General features: G+C 40.1%; 1 protein-coding gene across 5 annotated transcripts in view; it reads right to left on the bottom strand.

The window, feature by feature from the left end:
* Dock10 (dedicator of cytokinesis 10) overlaps positions 1-26380 on the bottom strand; it is a 263362-nt gene extending 236982 nt beyond the window's left edge. For all 5 annotated transcript variants that reach the window (XM_087205974.1, XM_087205976.1, XM_087205977.1 and 2 more), the window contains exon 1: positions 25967-26380. In XM_087205974.1, the coding sequence (XP_087062100.1) occupies positions 25967-26320 (354 nt within the window). In that variant the 5' untranslated portion in view covers positions 26321-26380. The remainder of the gene's footprint in view (positions 1-25966) is intronic.
* Positions 26381-26768: the final 388 nt, after the last annotated feature.

Genomic DNA, 26768 nt, shown 5'->3' with positions numbered 1-26768 from the left:
GTTAGCGCATGGCATAGTAGCCTAAGAAGTTTTATGTTTTAACAAAAAATTTTGAGACAATATGTTGCCTGTTCCTGTGTTGAGAAAAGGATTAGTTGCTGAAAAATTGTAATCAATTGGAAATTTCCTTTCAAAAGAGTACAAAAATTTTTTAAATATAAAATTGCAATAATACACTAGGGTATTATGCTATTAGTATAACTACTAAGTATACTACTTTATAATAGATGAGGTTAATCAACTTTATTGTTATTAATTGATGTATTTAGATTAATGTCTAAAATTTTACTCTGAAATGCCAATTATGCCTTTTATTTATGTCCTCTTTGTTTTATTTTCATTTTTTAGTTGTACTGGAGATCAAATCCAGGAGATCTCTACAACTGAGCTGTATCCTTAGCCCTCTTTCACTTCTCATTTTGAGACCGGGTCTCATTAAGCTGTCCAGGTGGGGCTTGAATTTGCTACCCGCTCCTGCTTCAGCCTCCCTCAGCTGGGATGGGATTATAGGCATACAGCATCAGGTCTGTATGTCCTCTTTTTTCGTGTCATAAGTTTAGCTTGTTGTCCTCTGATGATTTCAAAGCTCAATACTTCTTTTCTTCTTTTAGTTTTAATATAGTTAAATTTATATTTTTTTCTCTTTCATACTTTAAATATCTTAATGTGTCTGAACTTGGTTCTGTAAGGAGTTTGAACTATTTTTAAAAATAAATTAGTTCTCTCTGAATCTGGGTGTAACTGAAATTTATTTCTTAATTTCATGGGATGCAATTACCATCTGGATGATTTCAAATTGGTTCACTAAAAAGTATCTGTATGTTCTTTCTCGCTATTCCCTTTGGCAGCCATTACTTTTCTTTGACCTCTTGAATAACTAAAATAAACTCTCATCTGAGGGAACCCCAAAGACACTAAAGTGGTTATAAGGTGATTTACCTGTGTCATCTGCCTGTTCTCATCTGAAGGTTGAAGAAAATACTTGCTAACTCTTGGGGAGGGGAGGATACAACTGGAAAGTGATCACTTTATGGTCATTTGAGATTTTTGGAATTTACATGTTACAAAGTTTGTAATGATTATGTTCTCTTAAAAATTTTAAATATATCCAATTCACACAAAATTAAATATTTTTTCCTCACATTTTTCCCACAGGATCTGGAAGATAGCCAAAATACAGTTCATTATTCTTAGACTAATACAACGTTCCAGCTTATGTGATTGAATTTTTTATATCACATCATCATTTTCTATGATTGCAGAGTTTTGTACTTTTAAGGAAAACTTTTCCAGATGTTATAATTTCTATATAATAAGGACCAAATCCATCTTTTGAATCTTGATTTAATTTGGCACTTTCTCATAGAATTCATTTTCCTCATGTGTTTTGGAACTTTAGCGTAAGACAATCTTTACTTTTATTTTTTAATTTTACTTAACATGTGGTAATTCTACATGTTTATAGGATACAGTGGAATAATCCAATACATGTGTAGAGTATATAATGATCAAATCAGGGTAATTAAGATTTCCACCTCCCTTTCCTTTCTTTATATGCTTGGGGTCATCAAGCTCCTGTCTTCTAGTTCTCCATAAATAATAGGTGACTGTATACTACAGTCACCCCACCATGTCATACAACACTGGATCTTGTTTCTCTTGACTGTATTTCTGTCTCTGTTATCCAAATTTCCTCTATTCCTTGTCCTCCTCCCCTTTCTAGCCTATTCTACTTTGAGGTAAATGTTTCTAGCTTCTACATATGAAAGATAACATGATAGTTGTCTTTCTGTACCAGGCTGTTATCACTTTCTTGATGAGCAGACTCGTGTGGAAGTAGACTGTGTCACTCCACTTCCCCCAGCCTGGGGGTCCCATCACATGGTGACTACAGAGATCTGGATCCAGCCCAGCAGGTCACTTGGGCAAGCCTGAGAGGCTCTATTTTAGGAATGAGGCTCTGAGGAATGGGAAGTGGTGGCATTGTTTTCCAGGCCTTTCAGGAGCACTGGAGCCCCATTTCCATCCATACCCAGCCTGCTTCTGGAAAATTTATCATTCAACTATTTCTAGTTTTTAGTCCTAACTTCTTTGTGTTTCCATTCATTCCTGGTACCAAATGAAGATATTCCTGATCACAGGCACTGGATTTCTTTCTAATATTTTTTTAAAGATTTTACTTAGTTGTCTTTTACATTTGGTTGGCAGAAGACAGATGGAGCTCAAAATGTCAACTAAAAAAACAAAATTTTACCAGTTTAAAAAACAAGGCAACTAAAATAAAGCCATTTGAGCTAGATATTTCACTCAACTCTCTGAGCTTCAGTTTCCCCCACCACAAGTTTTTGCAAGGTTTGATGAGATACATGGGCTCAAATGCTCTGCAAATTGAGCCCTATTTTCTATTCATGTGCTGGTCGATTACACCTGCTTCCTCCAGAGTCTGGTGGCTTTAACAGGTTTGGTTAACAGTTTTGTCATTAGCATATCACTTGGTTTTCAAATGTCTTTTTATAACCTTTCCTGTTCCAAATATGCAAGTAAAAATGAAAAATATAAATCGGCTCTAGATATAAAAATTTTCTTTTTTATCTGGACTTTTATACTGTACACAACACTTCAATTTTATGGTCAAGCTAAAGGACACTTTTAATGATGTATTCTAATTTATATTTGTTTGACAGTTTATGCCTAAAAGGAAAAAATGTGATGTTTTCTTCTGAGTAAGGAGGCAAATATCATATTAACAAATAGGGGATGATATTATCTAAATGTACATTCTTTCCCAAAGAGCAAATTATTTTAGTTAAATTCTTAAACTTACTTAAGTTTTCTAAGCTTGAGCCAAAATGAGACTGTCTAAAGTTAAACAAAGAAAATCTTTTGAAAGGATTTTCTAACACAATCTACTGTTCAATAATTTCATTTTTAGGAAATGTCAACAGTGGAAGGGTCATACACTCTAGGGCAGGACCTTCTAAAGGCATTTTCAAAGGTCATGCATTACAGTAAGATAAAAATCAATATATGATGTGATGAACCATCTCAAGACACAGGAACAAATCCCACTACCCGTACAAAGAATTCCATGTTCTATGGAAAATAACAGAAGCAACAGCAACCTTCTAGAGGGAGGGAGGGGGAGAGAAGGAAGGGGAAAGAGAGAGAGAAAGACAGACAGAGAGAGAGAGAGAGAGAGAGATATTGACTTGCTAAGCCATTTCGGTAAAACATCTAGAATAATTTAATTATTTAACATGAATGCTTCTCCAGCTTGCCCATTTTCTTCTGATTTCTATACTGAGTTTCTTAGTAATTTTTTTCTGTTTTTACAGTGGGTGTGTATCACTGTCTATCCAAAGAAGAAGACAATAAGTGGAGATATGCCTACTTTTAGAAAAAAAAATAAAATGAGCAGAAAGAAAATGCTGGGCTGGCCTTGTTGAGTGTGTTTTAGCTGGCTCTCCTTTTAGATCCCCACTAATGAAGTTAGGTTAATCACTGATGAAATCATCTAGAAAATTCAATCTAACAAAACCTTGTGTTGACTGAGTTATCCAAGTAATCCTGGTCTGTGCTCTAATTCTATTTATATTTGCATCTGTTCTGCGTTAGTCCTGCCAACAGAGAGCAAAGGCTACCTTCTGGTTGCCAGCCCCTATTCCCTGCCCTCTATCTCAGTTACTCTGCTAGAATAACAAGAATTTACAGTCATGGCACGGTGGCCCCTTAGGTGTCCTACAATTTCTGTTTGACTGGATTTTCAATAAAATAAAACATGAGATTTAAAGAATATTGCACCAACATGACAGTTTTTTTCTGTCATGACTAGGAATTATTTTTGTAATGGTTATTCTCAACAAAGCATTTATTGCTCCTCTGTGTGTGAAATCAACCAGGCCACTAAATGGTTCAGCTCTGCTTCTTAACAACTGGAATTAAGAAATGCTGGCCCAGGGTTAATTTGGAGTGTGCAGCTGTTCCTTGCAGGACTAAATCAGGGTGTTGACTGGGGTGAGCAGTGTGCATCCCATTTTAACATTACTCCCTCTCTCTCTTGAAGTGGATCTCATAGAAAGGCAACAAGTTGGAAGTGGGGGAAATTCTAGGCCTATCCAAGATGTCATATAGTTGTCTATATCGCTGTTACCATCTAGCAACAAGCTTATTGAGTCGCTGCAGATTTTCTAAACCTTTCTTTTGAATTACTCAGAACGTTCTGGCAATTAAGAGAGAAAACAGCCCCCAGCATTCTGGTGCAGCTGAGACCAGACCTCTAACATTTTGTCATAAGGCTCTCTGTGGGCAGCTCCTCACAGCTTTGGGACCCCTGCTATTATGCGTGGGATTTTGTATGAGTAAGAGCTGTCACTCTGACCACATGATGTGATTGTTTCCTGAACAGATATGGAGAAATACCACACTCCCAAACTAATACAGGCTCTGGGTTCTCAAGATCTGAAACAGATACTCATGGTTAACTAAAAGGAGACAACTGGAAATTTGGGGAATGGCAACTTCAAAGCTCAAAAGAGTGTGGTTTAATTTTTTTTCCTGGCTGGAATACAAATCCTCAAGCCAATCCCACTTCAGGGTCCCATGGTCCTGCCTGGTTCTCTTCTTTATACTCATTTTTGATATTTCTGGCATCTGTGCCTTCCTGGCTTCCATTTGGTTCTAGCTGTTCAATGGTTACTATTTTCTGTCAAGCACTGTGGCCTGTATTTTCTTCCTTTGACATCAAATATCCCATTCTGAAGTAGAGGGTTTATTCCCTCATCATTGGAAGCTCCTTAGTATAAAATCGCCTTTATCGCTGGCTTTGGTTTCAAGCTGGTATATGAGGGTGAATGAAAAGACTGAATGTTTTTAATGATTAGTCCTCATTCTACAAAGTATGGTCTCTTGATTTCATGATTACAAAGCCAAGAATCAGCAGTCAAAATCTGAGAAGTCAGGCAAGTTCTCATGCTTTCTGTCAAGCTATGTGACCAATTGACAAAGCTGAACCAATGAGCTGAATCCTTCCATACAGGGGTATAAATTACAAGCATTTTTGTTGTCCATATGTTGTTACTGAGTATAAATTCCCAATGAGTCAAGCTCAGAGTCAGGGATACAGACCCAACATGTACCTGTTTGCCAATGTAGATAGTGCTCTTTACTCCACGGCACTTTGCAGCTTGAAATCTTCCAACAGCTCATTCCTATTTTTCCTTCCCCATTCTAAAACACTCATATTAATGCATCATAAGTGAAATTTCTTGAAATAGATAATGAAGTCTACAACATTTTTAAAAGGAGAGTAATACCAATTTTTACTGTGTGTCCTTGACATTGTGATGAGAATGAGATACACATTATTGTTCATCTGGTGTCAATATAGTTGGAGAACAGATGAGTCACAACGCAGACCATGATAAAATATGGTGAGCAGATTGGCAAAGCAGCAAGGAAACAATGAGCTAAGCATGAGGCAAAGGATCTCTTTTCCAAACAACTTAGCCTAGATAATTTCAATATTTGCAAAGTAATTTGCCCCTATATTTTGTCACGATTGTTCTCTTAAAATCATATTCTATCCTGTTATTCGGAAGAACAAATATTACACTGATTGTTGTGCTGTATTCTGGGGGATTTCTCATCTCTGAATAGAGGTAACTATTTTAAGATTCTAAGGGACAATTTGACAACTTAATGGCAATGATAAGATGATGCAATTCTCAGACACTAGAATGTAAGCTTCTAACCATGAGATAAATGAAGTCATATTTGCCATCATTTTGAACAGTCACTACCTTCAGAAACCTAATTTCTCATGTACAGTAGAGCATTTACTCTTAATAAGGAAAATAGAATTGATTTAGATTCCCAAGAATTTTGGTTTCACATACACTCATGTGCACGTGCGCGCGCGCACACACACACACACACACACACACACACAGTATTTTACAGTGCAGTGGCTGAGGTCATGAGCTCCAGAGTGTCAGTGGCAGCTGCACCATTAAAAATGGTGTGGTCTTGAGTGAGTTACTTACACACTCTGAGCCTTCATCTTCTAGAGCAGGGATGGCGAAGCTATGGCACTTGTACTGCAGTGGGCTGTTTGTTATCATTGAAAACTCTAAAAGGTTCGCCATCACAGTCCTAGAGGCGAGCATCTGCAGAGCATCCTGCTCTGCTGCTGCAGTCAGTGCCTTTCATCTCGTCCTTGAAGGTTTAGCTTTGCCACCTAGCACCCACACAGTGAGGTCCTGCAACCAGCTCCGACTCACAGTCCTTATCCATAGCAACGCTGTGATAGAAAAATGAGTCTTCTGTACCAAACTCACTCCCACAACACACTATCACACCAATGTAGAATTTAATTGTTAAACTCATCTTAAAGTCAAAAAGAGTAAGAAATCTTCATACAAAAACTAAATACTAACCCCAAATTGGTCCTTGGAAAAATTATGAGAGTTTGAAATTGCAATCTGCTGGGTGTTCTCTACAATGCAAATGGAATGTCCTGTATAATTTAGTTTTTACTTAAACAAAGAAACATTTGCACAAGAAATGCCTGGGGCCAGAAAACTGTGTAGCCTAAATAGCCCCACTGTCCCTAGTTTTGGGCAAAAGTTGAAGTGCCTGGGATATTCTTAAATCGAGAAACCTGTTTGTGTTTACTGTTGTGAACTTCATTATAAGAGACACTTATAAAGTCAGTAATGAAGCCCATAAGCCTACTGATGAAAATGCACTAATCCTAATTCCCAACACACTTTAGAGAAAATGCTAAGGAAACTTCAAAATTCAACTTGAATAAATTTAACAGATTTCTTTCTACAAAACAACTTATACTCAACTCATTCATTTTTGACACACTTCCCACATGAATGAAAATCTCTCCAGGCTAAACTGTCAGTGTGAAAAAAAAAATTGAATGGCCAGTAACATACAAAGATGTTCAACTTTGTTTGCTAACAGGGAAATGCAAATAAAAACAGTGATATGGTATCATCTTATACCTACCAAACTGGCACAAATCAGAAAGCTTGACAATAAGTTTATTGCCAAGGAAATTGCAGAAGAAAATTTTTTACACTGATTGTGAGGGTGGAAAGTAGCACTGTACTTTTGAAAAACAAACTGGAAGTATTTCTAAAGTTGTAGAAGGCTGTGCCTTAGGCAAAATCTGTGCATGTGTGCAACTGGAGATTTAGAAAAAGATGTTCATGGGGCCAGGGAATTAGCTCAGTGGTTCTGCCACCTGCCTTGCAAGTGCAAGGTCCCGAGTTCAATTCCCAGTACCAAAAAAAAAAATACTGAACTAAGAAAAGGATGTTCATGGAAGCACTGTTTACAAGGAAAAAAAAAAAAGAAAAGTAAATGGAATGAAAAGAATTTAAATGTCCATCCACAGTTTTGAGTATTTTGGGAAAGCATCATCACTGCATGGTGAAATTAATGACAAAACTATTAACAGACTCAGGGGAGTCCCAGAAGATCTCACAAGTTACTCACTGGTCACTGAGGGGAATCTACTAATTTAATTATTCATAACTAAGTGACCGATAATGGGACAAGCTGACATGTCCCTCCTGATGTGAAGCACTAGCGACATCAAATATCTTGTGACATTCTTGACAAAAATAGCACAGGCAAATCTAACCACAAAGATGCTTCAGCCTCAAACCTAATTGAGGGCTATTTTACAAAGCAACTGGCCTGTATTTTAAAAATTTCAAGGTCAAAGAAGACAAGGAGAGGTTGCAAAACAGGTCTGGATCAAGAAAAACTAAAGAGACCAGGAAGAAAATTAGTGGGGATAATTAGCAAAATCTTAATATCCGTGGGTTGTATATCATTAGGTCGAAGTTAAGTTTTTAATTTTGGTTATCACATTAAATTTGCATAAGAGAATTGCTTTTAGAAAATGTCTGGGGTATTTGTGGCAAAAGAACATTATGTGTACAATTTATTTTCAAATGTTTCAAAAATTTCTCTTTGTGTGTATAGAGAAAGGTGGGGAGTCAAAGATTAGTTTCAAATGCAGTAAAATGTTGAGGATTCTGGCAGAAAGGCATATGAGATTCTTTACACTCTTTTTCCCATGATTTGTAAATATGATTATTTTCCAATATAAAAAGTGAAAAAAATGCAAATAAGCACAGCATTTTGATTACTGGTTACATACAGAGAAGGGAGAAAACCAGGATGGAATGTGCCCGACAGGTTTAGAAAGGTACTAGTCATGTGCTTTTCATAAAAAAGTATTTTTTTTAATTGTTTGTAGGTAAATATATGTTTCCTACACTCTTTTCTGACATGGTTTCACAATTTCAAAGTAGAAAACAAGTATTTGTCATAGGAAGAAGTTACCTAGTACAATTCAAATTGCCTAGCCTTGGTCTTGGAGATCCAGTGCTCCAACTATAACCCAGAACTCACTTATTTATCGCAAAGTGCCAACACTGCAATTGAAACTGAATACCTGATGCTTTGCGGTGGGAGGGACTTGGTTCACGTGCCAACAGAGAGGGCTCTGCGTGCCTGCTGCGGCGTGTCTGTGCCATAAGTTTACCACCACTGGTCTAGGAGATCAGAGAAGGGTTCCTGGACATGAGTGAGGATACCTTACAGTAAAGAGGCATTCTAGTGAAAGGGGCATGCTGGGTAAGAGAAAGACCAATGGTGGGGGCTATGGTTTAAAGGAGCAGGTTACACACATATCTCAAAAGGTGGGCTCTGTGCCTTTGACCAGGCAGCAAGTGGATACTGGAATTAGGAAGTACAGTATTAAAGCAAAGACTTTTCCTTGTTGTGATGGGGTAATTTAATGTCTTCATAGTTTCCCCAGCAAACTGGATAATTCATTGAAAAATGTACAAGTGAATATGACTCACTACTAACTAGAAAAAATATTTAGAAATTATAGAAATGTTCCAAAGCTAAAAATTCCCATTAGAAATGATAGGTTATGCACTTTGAAAACTAAAGAAATCACAGGCCTACCATGCATTTTTCCTCAGAGTTGCATCATTTCATTGAAAGGCAATAATTAAAATGGGTGCTTTTCAAGTCTCTAAACCTGCTTCATTCTTTCAAAGACATAATATGAATGCTTGGGCTCCTGCTTCCAAAGCTAGGTCACAGTTCAGACATCTAAATAAGGAAAAGAAAGGTAATGCCACATCCCAACATTTGAGTGCATTTCCCTTCTGAGAATAACACAAAATGTTCCGAACAGTTGAGTCACAGATATGCATACATGTTGTCCATCCCTCCAACCCAGTATCCTTCATTAAGCGCTAATAAAACTCTATAACTGTCTGATGAAGGGAACCAATGATTAAATAATTACAATGAAAAGTAATTAAAGCCTTCAAGAAGTTCAGTGGGGTCACAGAAAAGGAAGAATTTCAAGACAGGTAACACATGATGAAAAATAAGTTGTGTCTTGCAAGGCAAATGGAAGCTGAACAAGGAGAGACAGAAAGGAAGGATGCTCAGGCTGCTGGTGGCAGAAGAGTTCACAACATACTTGGAATGGTTATGATGTGGTCAAAGCTGAAGAGAAAACCAACTAGAAAGTAAGACTGGAAAGGCACATTGGACCCATGTGAGATTTAATGCATTGGAGGCAGGAATCAAGAGTGCCAGTAGTGTTTAGGTTGGGTTGTACCACGACCCAGTTGTGTGCTTACAAGCTAATATAGAATGGATTACCCTGTGGGGAGATCAGAGACAGGAAGGTGACCAGTGAGATAGCTAGAGAGGAATCACAAAGGCGGTGCAAAAGACAACCCAGAGAAAAATCTTGAGCCACTTACCCAAAGTTGGGGAAAAGCTTGAAAACTTTTGAAGTTAGCAATGTCAACCCCTGGAACATGATCCCATGTATGGGAGCAGGGAGTGGGAAGAAATAATTTCACTTTGAGATTTAGTGGATTAACTAAGATCTAAAACTGAGGGGAAAGAAAGAACAGATTGATGAGGCAAGAAAATGTTTTAGATAAAGATCTTTCTTTTTTCCATTTAGTTTACTGGTACATTTTAGGTATACAGTGCAGTTACATACATCACTGGGACCTTGTACCTGTACATGATGTATCTTGGTTCTTATTTTTTACCCATTCCCCTGCCCTCCCTTCGCCCCCTTCACCCTTCCCTATTTACAAAGACTTTGTTTTCATGTTTTTCCTTTTCTAATATTTTTTCTTTTCCCTTCTTTCCTTTCCCCTATGCCTCCCACTTCCCCTACTCCTTTAGACATTTTCTTCCTATTTCATAATATCAATTATACATTTTGATTCTTATTTACACTTCTAGTTTTTCACACCAGAGAAACTATTCAGTATTTATACATATGTGTTCTATTTATTTCACTTAAGAGTGTAGCCTCAATGTGCATCCACTTAGCTACAAATGTCTCCAGTTTCTCATTCTTTATGGCTGAGTACTCCAATTTATAAAAAAAAATACACCTTCTTTAACCAGTCTCCAGTTGATGGGCAATTGGGCTGTTTCCAAGTTTTAGCTATTACAAACTGTGCCGCTATAAACATGGTGCACATATATCACTGTGGTATGATTCTTTTCATTCTTTTGGGAAGATACTCAATAGAGGAATAGCTGGGTCAAATGGGACTTCCAATCCTAGTTGTTTGAGGTATCTCCATACTGATTTCCACAGTGGTTGCACCAGTCTGCACTCCCACCAACAATGAAAAAGGGTTCCTTTCTCCCCCCAACCCCTCCAGCATTTGTTATTGGTTGATTTCTTGATAGCAGCCATTCTTTCTGGTGTGAGGTGGAATCTCAGAATTGTTTTCATCTGGAGCTCTTGAATGACCAGTGATGCTGAATATTTTTTCATATGTTTATTTGCTGCTTTTATTTTTTTGTCTGAGAAATGTCTGTTCATTTTGGATGCCCATTTTTGAATTGGGTATTTATATTTGGGTATTCTGATTTTTTTCAGTTTTTTTATATATTCTAGATAGTAGATCGTTGTCTGAGTAACAGCTGGTAAAAACTTTTTCCCACATTGTAGGTTTTCTCTTAGCTCTGTTGGTGGTTTCTCTTACAGTGCAGAAGCTTTTCAGTAAGATGAGATCCCAGTTGTTGATTCTTTGTGCTAGTTCCCATACTATTGAGGATTTGTTCATAAAGTCCTTTCCTATGCCAATGTCTTTGAGAGTTCTACCTAACTTATCTTCCAGCAAGTTTAGTGTTTCTGTTTTAATATTTAGATCTTTAATCCACTTTGATTTTAGTTTAGGGCATGGTGAAAGGCAGGGGTCTAGTTTTAATCTTTGGTAAGTTGAAATCTAGTTTTTCCAACACCATTTATTAAAGAGTCTATCTTCCCTCCAGTGAGGATGGTTGGCTCCTTTGTCAAAGATGAGGTAGCTGAGTATGTCTGGAGTTGTTTCTGCAACTTCTAATCTATTCCACTGATCCTCGGGTCTGTTTCTTTGCCAGTACCATGCTGTTTTTATCACAGTAGCTTCATAGTGTAGTTTCCAGTTGGGGATTGTGATACCCCCTGCCATGTCTCTGTTGTCTAGAATTGCTTTTGCTATTCTAGGTCTCTTCTGGTTCCAGATGAACTTTTGGATTGTTTTCTCTAGTTCTGTGAAATATGCTGCTGGTATTTTAATCGGGATTGCATTGAATCTGTATAGCAGTTTTGGAAGTATGGCCATTTCCACTATTTTAGTTCTTCCTACCCAGCAACAGGGGATATCTCTCCATTTTCTTATATCCTCCTCGATCTCTTTTTTCATAGTGCTGTAGTTCTCAATGTCGAGGTCTTTTGCTTCCTTCTTTTATTTGATTGATTCCAAGATATTTTATTGTTTTGGGTGCTATTGTGAAAGGGACTGTTTTCCTAATTTCTCTTTCAGTGAGTCTGCTATTTGTGTAGAAGATGGCTATTGATTTTTTGAATGTTGACCTTGTATCCAGCTACTCTACTGAATCTGTCAATTAAGTCTAGAAGTCTTTTGGTGGCATTTTTAGGGTCTTTTATGTAGAGTATCATATCATCAGGAAATAATGACAGTTTAACTTCTTCCTTTCCTATGTTTATTCCTTTTATTTCTTTCTCTTGCTAATTTCTGTGGCTAATGTTTCCAAAACTATATTGAACAGGAGTGGTGATAGTGGGCATCCTTGTCTTGTTCCTGATTTTAGCATGAAGGATTTTAGTTTTTGACCATTTAGTGTGATGTTGGCTCTTGGTTTTTCATAGATAGTCTTTATCAAGTTGAGATAAAGACCATCTATTCCAATTTTCTGCAGGGTTTTTATCATGAATGGGTGTTGAATTTTGTCTAATGTTTTTTCTGAGTCTACTGAGATGATCATACGGTTTTTGTTCTTGACTCTGTTAATATAGTGTATAACATTTATTGATTTACATATGTTGAACCATCCTTGCATCCTTGAGATAAATCTGACTTGGTCAGGCTGTATGATCTTTTTGATGATCCTCTGATAAAGATGTGTCCAAAGTAACTGAGGGACCTCAGAAGAGACTGACAGGGGCAGAGCTCCAAGTGGAGGTAGAGTGGGAAATACTAGTAAAAATATGGGAACTGAAGTTGTGTGAGAGGAACAAATCACCTGTCTAAGGCCAGATACATGGTGAATGCTAACACTAAGAGTTCCTTCAAGGTATTCTGTGAACTACAGTGTTTCAGGGAATACTTGATCCACTTTTTTGTGACCAAAAATGTATTGAGTCTAACTACTGAGGAACCAAGATATTCTTTTGAATAAAATTGCTCATTAGAAAGTTAAGCCTGTTTTTCTGAGTAATTGTTGAAAACTCCATGTATTCATTTTGTAGACAGTTTGCTTTGTGTTGATGCACAGAATACTTGGTCCTGCCCATCAGGCTCTCCAGGACATGACAGTAGAGACAATACAAGGAAAGTGAAGCTAGTAAGCCTGAGAACAACCATAGGTCACACTCCTCTCACCTAAACATTGAGGCCTTGCCAAAGAGAAAGTCATATGTAGACCTAAAGCAGAGTTCAGGTTTCCCTGAACAACAGACCAGATTCTGCTGTAGTCACCTTTCATGATTATCTATTTTCTACTGCAATATAGTGAGGCTTATTCCAAGAAGCTCATTCCTAGGTACATAGATACTGAGGCAACTGAGGAACACTCCAGGCCAGATAACAACTATGACAATAAACATGACTGTGGCTAAAAATCTCTTTGGCAGATTATCACTGGCTTCCCATGGGAGTTTTGTGTCTGCTCATTTTATACATAGAAAAGCTAAGGTTTGTTAAGTTAATCCAAGCCATCCACGTAATGCAGAAGGTCAAATTTAAGAACTGAAATTTGGTCTTCTCCTACAAAGACTGTTTCCTCCACTGTGTTGGAAGATCAGAAAGCAGTGGTTCAGGAGGATTTATTCCTTCTAATAATCTTTATAAGTATTTTGTGGTAGGCCCCATAAAGATGTCCACACTTAATCCCCAGAACTTGTGAATATGGATGTCTACTTCCATGGAAAAGGGAACTTTGCAAATTCAATTAGGATCAAGGACCAGGATATGGAGAGATAATCCTGGATTATCCAGGTGACTTAATTCAATCATACAACTCTTAATAGTGGAAGAAGAATCAGAAGAAAGGATCAGAGAGATGCAATGTGAGAAGACCCTGATCCATCATTGCTAATTTTGAAGATGGAGGGAGCCACGGTGAAGGCATGTGGCACTCTCTAGAGGCTGACAACAGACTTCAGTTTCTATCCAACAAGAAAATGGGGGCTCCACTTCACAATCTCAAGGATCTGAATTATGCAACAGCCCAGATGGACACAAAATGGGCTTTCTTTTACAGCCTCCAGAAAATGACAAAGTCCTAGGCAACAGGCTGATTTTAGCCCGTTGGAACCACCACCAGCCTTCTCACCAATTCCTATACATCAGTGTTGTTTACACACTAAATTTATGGTCACAGCAGTGTCAGATATCTAATAACAATATTCACATCTATATTAGATCAGACTCAGGTAAGCTGTGGTAACTTCTTAGGAGACAGACAGCAAGTACACAGTCATTCCGATCACTAGATGTGGCAAATGAAAACATGAGGTGAGCTTACAGGAACGGTTCGGGCCCAAGGACACACTGGGCTCTTCCCACACACAGGAACTGGAGGCAAACATTTTCAGCAAGCTGCCAAATAGGGCCACATGTTTTGAGACACCTGTACAGAGCCTCAGAAAAACATCAAGTAACCATGATCTCAGATGCTCAAGAAGGGAACTGAGAGTACACCCAGGTTAGGTGGATGGGTACCACTTAATCTCCTCTAAAGGTAGAGCTCTGTAAGATCCATGCACTTTCACCAGAGTCACTGGACAAGTCAGGATTCTAGACTTTCATTCTGCAGCATGAAATCGTATCATTGCAGATGGAGCACTCAGTGGAAGGAGAACACGCCCTGGGGGCCAGATCATGCCTTGACCTTGCCCTGTGACCCCGGTCATACCCACTTAAACCTCCCCGTGACTTAGTCTCCTTATCTATTTTAGATGACACTTTCCTGTAGATCTAAAATTTTGATTGTAGGATATCAAGAGAAGTAGCATAATTTCTCTTTCCATATTCCCAGCATAAAATTTCATGTTGTGTTGGTACATAAAGAATACGTAGAATGTGCAGAAAGAATTGGCACAAAATTTAACTTAAATCACTTGACACACATCAAAATTTTAAATATTCAGTATTGGCTCAAATGTATGTCAAAGAAGGATTTTAGTGTACATTTGATAAATGCCTCAAGCAAACATACTGAAAGTTTGCCAGTGGGTAGGAGGATTGTAGATGATCACTAATTCTTTTTCTATCTTCTGTATTTTGAGTTACTAACTTAATAAAATTATAAAGTTTGGGAAGTAAAGAAATAAAAAGGGACTATTTTATGAAGATCAGAATTTAAAACATGGAGAGAGCAGTCATCACAACCCTGTATCAGGAAAGCACTCTCATCTGAAGGAAATAAGGCAAGATTTCAAAGACTAAAATAGCATTCACATTCACTGATAAAATCATATAGCTCTGGTGATTTATTAAGTTTTTTTTTAAGTATAAACTGCTTTCCATCATGAGGCTGGGAACACTGCTGCCCAAACTCTGCTGCCCACACTTCCTGGATTTTAATCAGCCATTTTTTGCACTCTGCTCTGTTGGATCATCTTCAGCTGGTGGCCACTAACAGTGTCCATGGGAAAGCCAGTGATACGCCTGGCCAAACCCTGAGGACTGCATGTGTTCCCCAGGCACCTAGCAGGGAAGGAGCTGGTGTTGGAAAAACCTCAACACCTGCTTGGCCCAAACTTACTTAGTCCAGAGTACGGACACATGCCAATCAGCATTTTACTTGCTAATTTTAAATAGCTCTTTGTGGAAATCTTGAATTAAATTCTGTTCCATTTCCTATTATTGAGCTGGTATTCTATGTTAGTTCTTGGCTACTGAAGTATTTCATCCCAAGCATACCTAAGAATTTCTTTACTGCTAACGGGGTTCTTAGATTTCCTTTCACATACTTATCTATACTTCCACCATTTCCAAGTGTGTCATTCTTTCTTCCACTTGATAAGCATTTGGTAAGTACCTACTATGTGCTAGGGTGTTGCTGTCCTTAAGATATGGAAATAAAAACCACAATCCTAGACTTGAAGCTTCCTCAGAATATTGAAGGTATAAGGGCAAATCCATAATTCATTTTCCTAGTCCAGGAGAAGTAACACAGACATATCCCATTTAAACTGTAGGCACACAAATGCCATTTAAATAGGTCTACTACAGATAGACTGGCTACCAGTGAAAGGATAGGCTATCTTTGGTACCCTAGCCCACTTCTGTGCCTTTTTTGTCTAACAGATTGGGACTCTTCCAAAAATATGCCAGCTCACTCTCTGATTGACAGTTTGGAATGGATTTAAGAGCATCACCATGCTGCCCTATGTTTTCAAGGTTGACTACTAACTGTGAAATAAAATACCCCACTCCTTGTTGAGTACCAGCTTGCAAGTAAGACTCTCCAGGCACAGGGCTGAAGAAGAATCTGCTGTCTTTTCAACATCTCTGAAATCACACCAAGTCCAGGGCAGATCATATTACCTTTCTCAGGTGTGAGACGAGAGAAGGAGGTGAGAAAGGTAGAGACAAAAAACAGACTCAGAGACAGAGGTAAAGAAAGAGAAGTTCTTGCTGTTTGCCAATGGCTAGGAGGACTGGAGTTGAGGGAGGACTTCCCACTCTCCCTGCTCCCCCATATTCGTCATGTGGGTACTAAGAAGAACTCAGCTTGGACCTTAAGCCAGAGGATTGTGATGAGCTGGAAAATGTGCCTTCTGAAAGCAGACAGGTCTTTTCCTGTTCTCTAGCATAGGAAAGAGAGAAATGAGATAGAGTGCTTGCCTCTGAGGCTCCACAAGGTTGGAAGAAACTGATTTGCCCAAACAGTTGGTGACCAGCTGGTCAAGTCCCAGAGGACTTACTCCATCCTTGGGATGTGAAAATAGCCATTCCCTTCATGACAACCCCAAACAACCACTCTATTGTCTGTACTGGGGGTGCTCTGCATGTTAGGCCAGCAGCACTCTACCACTGAGCCACACGATTCGCCCTTTCAATTAATTTATTATTCATTTTTACTTTGAGACAGAGTCTTGCTAAGTTTCCCAAGCTGGCCTCAAACTTTCCATCCTCCTGCCTCAGCTTCCCAAGTAGCTGGGATTACAGACATGCACCACCACGCCCAGCTGATAACCAGTTTTTATACTATCACTTCACTGTTAAACACAAATTTGATTGTAGATTATTTGGACCAATTCTTCCAGGTATATGAATGAACAATGAAGAAAAAAATTTTTTTTAAAATCCTATGTGAAACTCTCCCAGAAAGAGTAAGAACTAGATTTTAGGCCTAAAAAGCATTTTTCGTATCAGTGTCCAATCTTCTTGTTTAAGAAGCAATCCAAAGCAGATTAAAGACTTGGCCAAGGTTACACTGCATGGAAACCACTGCTTTCTAGTGATAAAAAGATACATTTTTCAAACTCATGGGCTAGCAGCCACATAATGGCTTTTGACATAAAAAAAACTGAAGTTAATGAATGAACCTTCCCTGTTGGGCTCTAAGAAAGGTCCTAAAAGAATCTTATCTCTGCATGTTAGGATACCAATAAATTTTATTACTAGCAGTTTCACATATAGGACAGATTTATAGCAATCTACATAGATATGTTTTAAAGCAGACAGAGATACTTTCTTCATTTGAAAATACAATCTTCTTTTGAATGAATATCTGATTTTTAATAATCAAAAAATGGAAAAAAGCATACAAAGCAAATGTCTTTAAATATTAATTTTCCATATTTGCATTTTCTTCTGCAAAAGTGACTGAGCTTCCACACTGCTTTCATTCTATGAAGGTTTCTCAGCTGAATTCAGTTTCCATTTTATCCTTCTAAAGAGCTGGGGCAAAGGGACTTTGAAGAGCTTGGCAAATAAACAGGGGGGGGGTTGAGAATAATTTAATTATCTTATGTCATTGAATAGTAAGTTTTGTTAAGCTTTTTCGGTTTGCTTGCTTTCCAAGTCAAATACTCATGCCTGTGTTCTTTTGATAGAATGTGTAATTTGAAAGGCCAATAGTCACTGGTCATTTTGACAGCCTTAATTAGTCATTTAGATTGGTAATTACTAAAATCATTATATGAAGAAAAGCTCATTGTGCTAATCATAAATGGTGTCATCTTTTCAAATAGACTCCTTTCCAGATCCTTTTGTTAAAGTCTACCATTTTGGTATTTAATTTAAATTAAAAAGCTGCCTAGCTTCCCAAATTCTGTGTCAGGAGAAGAGGTATGCTGAAATTGAATTAGAAACACTGAATATTTTCACATTTTAGCAGTACAAATTAAATGAACTTTTTATGATTTAAGTCTATTAATGCTTCCAATATAGTCAGACATTTCCACTTCAATCCAATTGCAAAATATTAACATTTTTAAAGGCAAATGCTTTTCTCTATTGCTGATAACTCAGTCATTTTCATTAAATGTTATTATTTCTACATCATTAAATGTAGGTCAACATGTTGAGTTCTGCAAACAGGCATTTATTTCCAGCACATTCATACTGCTGTGAATGATAAAAGGCAAACAAATATCACTTCAATGGGAGGGGAAAACACTTATTTATAAACATGACATAAAATCAAGACTACAAGAGGAGACCATGTAACAGATGGAATAAGGCCACCCAACCACCCCATACTTATCTTGCTAAAGAATATATTTCTGTAGAAGAAGAATCAAATGATGCCCCTTTCAGAATCTAAAGAGCTTTTGTTTGCAAAGCTTAACCTACTCTGTGCCAGTCCAGAACTTGGGAAATGACAGCACTCAAATAGTGACCAATGTGGGTGTCACTCCAAATGCCCCATGTTGTAGGGAAGCCAAAAACTGTTAAGCAGAGAAAAAAACCCACACAGGTGTTCTATTAAAAAACGTTCAAAGAAACTCCTCCTATGGCAAGTCCTCTGACATTGCCTTGTATCTCTCTGCTCCCTGTAATGGACGCTAACTGCATGTTTAATATGGCTTTTCTTGCTTGGTGCGGCCAGAAAGCAGTTGTAGTCAGGAGAAATTCAGACTGGGAGGCAGACTGCTTGCATGGAGTCCCAATTCACCATCCATCAGTCAGTTGATCTGGTTCTCTAAGTTGCTCCTGGACTTTAAGAATCTTTCCTGTCCTACCACATAAGGAAAATAACCCATTGTCACAGGGCTCTTGACAGGATTAAAAGACATTGCACAGGTGAGGCAGCTGACATGCAGGACACAATGGCCGCCTGGGTGACTGCAGGCTTGATGCTCACCAAGCTCCATTAGTAGACTACAAAGAGCATTCTGTGCATCGAGGCGCAGCTTAATCAGACATGGCCGCAGGTCCCAGCTCCACTGTAATTGCTCACTTCTGTGCACCCAGCACACTCTCCAGGATGACCGTAAGCAATTTGCAGGAAGGAGCCCTGCCCTTAAATCCTATTTTCTCATAATTAACAGCTTATACAAGTAGTGCAATAGACAAGTTTGAAAAGACACCTGAGGTAACAGTGAGAGGAATGAAGCAAAAAGAATCAGAGGTGGAGACAGGGGAAGCAAGTAGAAATACTTCCACCTGTGGTCCAAGATAACCTTCCTAAGGACGGGACATCTGAGACCCTGAGGAATTAGGAGACCCGTGAGAGCTCTGGAACAGAGGAACGACAAATGCAAAGACCCAGTCATGTGATCCCCTCGTTTCACAAATCTGGAAACTGAGGTTTAAAAGAGAGAAGTGACTTCACAGAGTCCCAGGGCCAGGTTAGGGATTCTAGTGTCCAGACTCCAGAATCTGCCATTTCTTGTAACACCTCTTTACCATTTGCTAGAAGCCTACATGGCCAAACTGTCAGCAGTGTACTTTAGAACTCTTCCTTGGGTAGTCAAAGAAGGAGTATCCCAAGAGGAGGGTGAAGGACAGGCAAAGTGATCATGGGCTACATTGTAGCATATGAAAATATCAAGACTCCCATCCTTAGTGTATCCAAACATGAGTGAGAGAAATATTTTTTCTGGGACTCAATAAATAGGAGAGAGAAAAAACATTTGCCTAATTTTCTGATTGTAATAATGGAATTTCTTGATGTGGCTAATTATTTTCAAACTACCAATAGCTTCAGGATGACAGCAATATAGATCTTACAAAGCATAAGGAATCATCATGTTATTGCACATTGTAGTAATGTCAGTTTAGGTTGCCATAACAACACAGGTGGCTTAAACAACAGAAATTTATTTTTCATAGTTCTGAAAGTCATCTTCTCAGTGTCTTCACAAAGCAAAGAAAGGGCAGTCTACCCTACCCTTCTTCTTGTGAAACCACTGTTCCCTTCATGAGGGTACACCCTCATGATCTAATTTACCCCAAAGACCCTCATTTCCAAATACCCTCAGACTGAGAATTAAAGCTTCAACCTAAGCATTTTTTGAAGCATACAAACATTCAGTCCTTAATGCAAGAGTTGAAATATTTCTATTCTAACACACCCTGGTATGATCAGTGACATTTGCTTCACCCTGCAACACATCTTTGGAGTGTGAACTGTCACCCTATAATCCAGGATGAGAACTCTGGCTGATTTAGACTGCAACTATTAAATCCATGGTATGACTTTTTTTCTTAACTTAAAAGCTTAAATTAAGTTCACACTACAATTAAGGTGAAGAATAAAATATAACACAAATCAGCAAGAGATTTCCCTGAAGTTATTTAGTAATTAATTCTCATGTTCATTCTTAGGTGGCCTAAACTTTACCTCTGCCTTAAGTAGAACTTTCAAAGATTTGCAGAATGAACCACATAGCACTGCATTCTTGTACAGCTGTCTTCACCTGATGATACACTGCAAAAATACAGCTGAAGACATAGTGCATTTTTGTTTCTCAAATTTTAATGTGTTTACGAGTAAGCAGATGATCTTGTCAAAGTCCACAGCCAGTATGTCTCGTGGGAATTCTGGGGTTCTTCATTTCTAGTCAGCTCCAAGTGGCATCGATGCCTCTGGTCCTTGGACAGAACTTGATGACAGCCTGACTCTGCATCATGCTACCTTTCATTAAAAATCTCAAGGAAAAAAAAAAATGTGTCTTATCTCTTGAGTTTCAGTAGAAGATAAAGTTGAACACACCTAGATCAAATTATTTTTTTTAACTTTATAAACCTCTTTAATCTCATGGTGTTTTCAATTTTATTTAGCTACAGGAAACACCTTTAGAAAGACCATAGGATTTTGTGTTTATGCATTTTATTTACCGATCATATTCCATTGACCAACATCTGGCTACATTTACCTTTCCTAATAATACTATTTTTAAAATACTTTCACTTTCTGCTCTCTTGTTATTTTGTTGTTGTCTTACATGCATCTTTATGAGACACTTTGAATCCTTCCTTTGAAGAAAACAAAATGTGAAATAAGAGTCTCAAGGCTCTTGAGATAAATGGAAGTATGGTTCTCCAGGGTACACAATGCCCTGGAACACTTGAGGCACATTCTGGAGTGGAGTGATGAGACTGAAAATGGGGAAGCAAGCAGTCCTAAGAAGACTTGAGAACAATTAAGCCCACTCCCTTTCACAATTGCTTAAGGCTTTTCCAGAAACACAAGAGGAAACTGAGTGGGTCATAGTTTTAAGGATTTCACTACTGAGTTTCCAGTTGCCTTCGGATGGTATATTGTTATTGTTATTAAGAGTACAAGGAACAAACTCTAATGTTGCTGCTAACCACGTGGAACACTAGATGAATGCTGTGAATGCTGACTGCTGCTCTGAAACACTGGTGGGAAGACCCACTTCCTGTTCCTTTGGTAGAGCTACATCTTAAGTAGACTGGAAGGCAGCACCAACCCTTTCTCCAACTAAGAGACGCCAGGAGGCACAGCTACAAAACTACAAAATTGCTGGAGGTTTATTGGAATCTTAACCCTCTGTACTTGGCATTCAGAATGTAAACAAGGTTCCACATCAGTTACTTAAGGTCGATTAGTGTATGAGTTCCAGTGATCTCTGTACCTGGGAACAGTGGGAACTTCCTTATACAATGAATCTGGGAATTATACAAGCACTTGACAAGGTGCCAGGCACTTCATAGATTCTCAATGAATCTTCCGTCACAACACATTTATTATTCCTCTTCTTCTATATTAGGCACCTGACAAGATGGTTGAGGAGAAAAAGACAGGCCAGAATCATACATGTTGGATCATTCTTTCATTTTTTTAATCTTCTAGAAGTTTTAAAAACCATTTATTTTTAAAGTTACTTCTCCACTGCCCCTGAGGAATCCCAAGTATTAGCTGATACGATCAATAACATTTAGACTTGGTCTTGTAAACTAAATTTGTGTTTTCTTGACCAAGAAAAGAAGTTGAGGGAATCTCCTCACATAAAAACATAAATATGCATTTCTGCTAAATTTTAAACACTTTGCCATAAAGAACCACATCAAAGGAAGGCAGAAAAAAGACTGCTGTGAATACCAAACAAACAGGCCTTTACTTTGAATATTGCTTTCACTTTAGACATTGACAGTAAAACAAGTGTGTGGCTTTCTTTCATTCAATATCAATTTTGGCATCTTTTCACTTACTTCTAGCATGACCTTTGGAAAATTCCTATCTCCCCCACTCCATATTTAAAAACTCCTCCTACTCTCAACTATTAAATGTCACAAATTTCAGAGGGTAGGAAGTTCTTCCTTCTAGGAATTTCTCATGCTCATGTAAACATTTACATGTTCATTTCTTCTCTAGCAAAGTCTTTTGCTAGGTCAAAGGTTCTGCTTCTTATACATAGCTCCCTAAAATACCCAAAGTAGTATTCTAAAGGAATAGAAGAATTAGACAACATCAAAGCAAGGAAATGGAATTTTTGTGATCACTGAAATAAATACTTCCCTCTCTTTACCCATCACCCTTGCTGGGAGGGTGGGCAGGAAGAAAACATACCAGTTAACTATGAGAACTTCTTGCAGGATTTTATCGTCTTTAAAAGTTACCATGAAAATTTGGTCAAATTAAGAAATCAGTTGCAGAGGAGTGTTTGTACAACAATAGAAAAAAATCACAAAGGCCTTACATTAAAGAGAGCATGCAAATAAAGTAGCAAGCTCCAGTCTAAGAAATACATAAAATGCTTTGGGCAAAAATTGACTAAATGGTTATTTTCTCTCTGGTAAACATCCATCAGCCTTTGTATATCCCCTCCATCAGCCTGTCCTCGGTACCTCTCACATTCCATTACCCCAAATATTCCACAGCTCTGACCACCAAAAACCTTCCATAACCCCAATTCATTTTCTCCCAGAGTGACAAATCTGATGTCATGTTTGGCAGAATCATTACCTATATTTATAAAAACAGTATTTTTCTTTTGAAATGCAATCAAACATGTATGGAGAAAGTTATACAAATTTTAAGTTTATATTTTAATGACTTGAAAAAAGCTATTTAAATGAATTAATTCACGTGAAAGCAGATACATGGGATGAATTTTTGAAGAAAAGTTTCTTCTCAAGAAAGGATTTCCAATTAGTAGCATTACTATTGTGCAGTTAACATGGTATGCATACTCAGGCAAATTAATACAATACTCAAGCTCTGATGTGTGAAAAATGTTTCTAATCTCTTTACAGCTGAAAAGCTTGCTCTGTGAGACAAACAGCAATGGGATTTCAGGATATTACTTAATTTGCTCTCATGATTTGGTCTGTGAATGAGTAGTTACTCATTTATTTTCTACAAAAATATTTTAGGTTAACTAAAAGGAGCATATATTTCTCCTATCAAAACGTATATCTTTTATTCAGAATTGTGCTTGGGAGGGATAAAATATAAGGTGGGTTCCAACCAGGGGTCTGTATGTGCCTGAGCCCGCTCCAGAGCCTGACTGCTGTTCATCTCTACTTTCCCCAGCAACTGCTCTCAGAGTTGAACTCCTTGATCTCTGCTTTCCACAACACATTTTCAAGATTTCTTGGTGTGTGTGTGTGTGTGTGTGTGCACGCACATACACAATCTCATTCTTCGAGTCCACAACTACTTGGTTTATCTGTCCAAGTAGATCCTCTATCAGTAAGGTTTTCTATCCATACTGAATTGGGTAGAGTTCATACTTCACAATCTCTCTGTAACATTACAGAGGCTTTTGTCCCAGAGTTTTCAGAAAGGACACTGTATACATGTAGCACTGAGAAAGTTTTTCCCAGAAGGAGTTTCTGTTGTCCCTCCAATATTTTTCAACAGATGACAGCTTGCTCCAGTACACACAGGCAGTGCTGCCATACTGTACTGAAGTGAGTTACTCATAATCATTTCTCTGTGTCTCACTCATTTTCTCCCTTGACAACTGGGCTTTGGGGATGTGAAGCAAGTGCTGAATGGACTGCATCGATGCAAGTAAACCAGGGTTCATCTTTATCACTGGTCCAATGGCAAGGTTTTAGGTTCCAAAGGGGCACCCTGTCCCTCAGAATCCTATTGAGTTTGGGTGGCAAATTGAGAGAACTTGGCATCTTCCTGGTTCCCTTCAAGGGCCAACCTACACGGAGGAGCGCCAAGCTCAGGCCTTGCTGCCAAAATCTCTGCCCACACTGCCTGCCTAGATGTGTAAGATCCCATGAAACATTTTGGCACAAGCTCGACTCAGAGTGTTGGCCAAGGTGCTGAAGTGGAGCAGGGGAGGCCGGAGCACCTTTGCCAGTGAGACCCCGAGCTTATTCATTGTGACAAGAAGCCACCAGGATCTCAAAACCTGGAGAGAATTTTTTTATTTTGGAGAAAATGTGTGTGTGTGTGTGTGTGTGTGTGTAAAAGTATCTGGGATACATACTCTTTATAAAAATTCCAGTGCCACAAAACTTCTATGAGCATCCACTTATACACAAAGTACACATAAAATCACCATTTCAGTCCAGTGCTGTCACTGCTGTACTACTCCACCAGATCATTACCGAGATTTTGTAAAATGCGTCAATCGCAAAATAAGATTACTGTGAAACAAATGGCAAGCAATGCAATCCCGAATGAGCCTTCAAAAGTAAAAACTACTTTCTATGCATATCGGAAGATTTTAACATCATTCTCCCCCACCCCGCCATGTCTTTTCTGAGTTTGTCCTTGCCTGAAAATGTGCTTATGATATCAGAATCATAAGCTGCCCCGGCAAGGTGTTGGATAACAGTTGAAGCATCTCCAGGTGGCTGCAGACTGCAGGCTGCTGTAGGAGCTAGACAAGGCTCCCTGGCCACCAACTTATTTCACAGCTCCGTCACCCCCTTGCTCCTGGGCATCCATGCCTCTTCCCTCTGCCAAGCAATTTGCTTCCGTTCTGTTCAACTTTCCGACCTCTGGCGTTAAAGAATAGTCCTGGCTGTGGGAACTGGCTCTGGGAGCCTTTGGCTCTGTCCTCATTGGTGACTGGCAAGAGTAACACTTTCTTTGACACTCTTGAAAAGAGCCGTTTAATTCCTAATGATATTTACTGGCAAAAGAGGAAAATGAAACACAACGTGGATTCCGGTCCAGCCAGGCCAGGCCAACGACTCTGCCCCAGAGCCCGGGTCTGGCCTTTCTGGAGGATTGTTTCCACTGGCTTTCCTTTGCCACCACTGTTGAGCTTTTCCTGCTTCTCCCTCTTGCCTTTCCCACCCTGGAGTGTGACACCTACTGGAATTTATGAACATCTGGAGATGTATGGATATGATCTGGGTATCAGACGCTGGCTCCTGCCCCAGGGACTTCCCGCGGAAATCACCCAGCACTTGAAAGCCTTTCAATAAGGAAGTAACCAGTGCAGCTTTGCCGGAGGGAGAACCCCACGGAACATCCTAGAAAAAGACCAGAATGACCCTCCCAGGCTGTGACCCCAACCCCTTCTGCAGCAATCGCGACAGAACGTGGTTTGTAGGTCTTTACCCTGAGGTAGCAGGGCTGTGCTGAATACACTTATATTCCCGCTAGGGTTAAGGAGCGCGCCCCGGCTTTCCGGCTGGGCCGGGACCGGGTCACACAGCCTGCATTCTGAGAGGGACGAAGACCCGCGCCCTGAGGGGTCCGTCCCGCACGTGGTACCCTGTCACCCAGCTCAGGTGTGGCCGCCCTTCCGACCCCTCCCTCCCCCCGAAGCCCGGTACATGCTCTCCCACGGGCACTTCTGCCGCCCACGCAGCCGCTCGTCTGGGCGTCCCGCGTCCCCAAACGCGCCCCCGTCCTTCAGCGTCGGTGGCGCTGCCTGGCGGAGGCGGCGGGCGGGCTGCGGGTCGCGGGCGGCGCCGGGCCCGGCACCCCTGGGCGCGAGGAGGCGCGGGGCACGCGCCGCACTCACCCGCTGCTGCTGCCGGCTGCTGACGGCCACCGCGGCGGCGGACGCGGCGCTGTGCCGCAGCTCGGCCGCCTGCCCGGGTCTCAGCAGGCTCCGGGTGAACCTGCGGGTCCGCTCGCTGGCCATCGCTGGCCGCACCTCTGGCGCCGCGGACCCGGTGCGTGCGTCCCGCCGGTCCTGCCCGCGCCAGCCTCCTGCGCCCTCCGCGTTCAGGAAGCGGAACTCGGAGCCTCCCCCCTCCTCGCTCAACTCACGAGAGGCGGGTTTTGCTCTCACACCCCCGCTCCTCCCACCCCTCTCTCTCCGCGACGACTTTCCAAACTCCTCGGCAGCTGCCCGGGCCCCGCGGCGGCGCATCTGAAGCCCGCGCCGCCCGCCCACCCTGGCTCCGCTGCCGGCCGGGGCCGCTACTCCCGGGAACTCCGGGCGGCGAGGGCGTCCCGGGCCGTGGGAGGCGCTGCGGGAGCGGGCGCTCTGGGGCTGAAGAGCGCGCGGGCCCGGGAAGCGGTCAGGGGATTAGTAGGGGCTGGGGGCTGGGGTCCCTGGCTTGGGATAAGCGTGCCTCTTCCTTCACACCTGCAGTGAGTGTGCATTAAGCACCTACAGCATAGCAGTTCTCACTTGGCAGGAAGGGGAGGGTAACTTACCAGCCCACCTTCAGGCTCTTTGGGGCTGGTACTTTTCTTTTTGCCCGTGAGTGTGTGAGGCAGCAAATACCCATAGAGGGGGAAATGAATACAGTAAATAAATTATACAGTTTCAGACACTAATACAAGCTGAAAACGATGTGCATCACAGTAATGTG

Source organism: Heterocephalus glaber, unplaced genomic scaffold (assembly GCF_053883595.1).
Source record: "Heterocephalus glaber isolate CG9 unplaced genomic scaffold, H.glaber_assembly_v1.0 deba00000621, whole genome shotgun sequence".
NCBI classification, from domain to species: domain Eukaryota; kingdom Metazoa; phylum Chordata; class Mammalia; order Rodentia; family Bathyergidae; genus Heterocephalus; species Heterocephalus glaber.
This window is presented reverse-complemented; position numbering and strand designations above follow the sequence as displayed.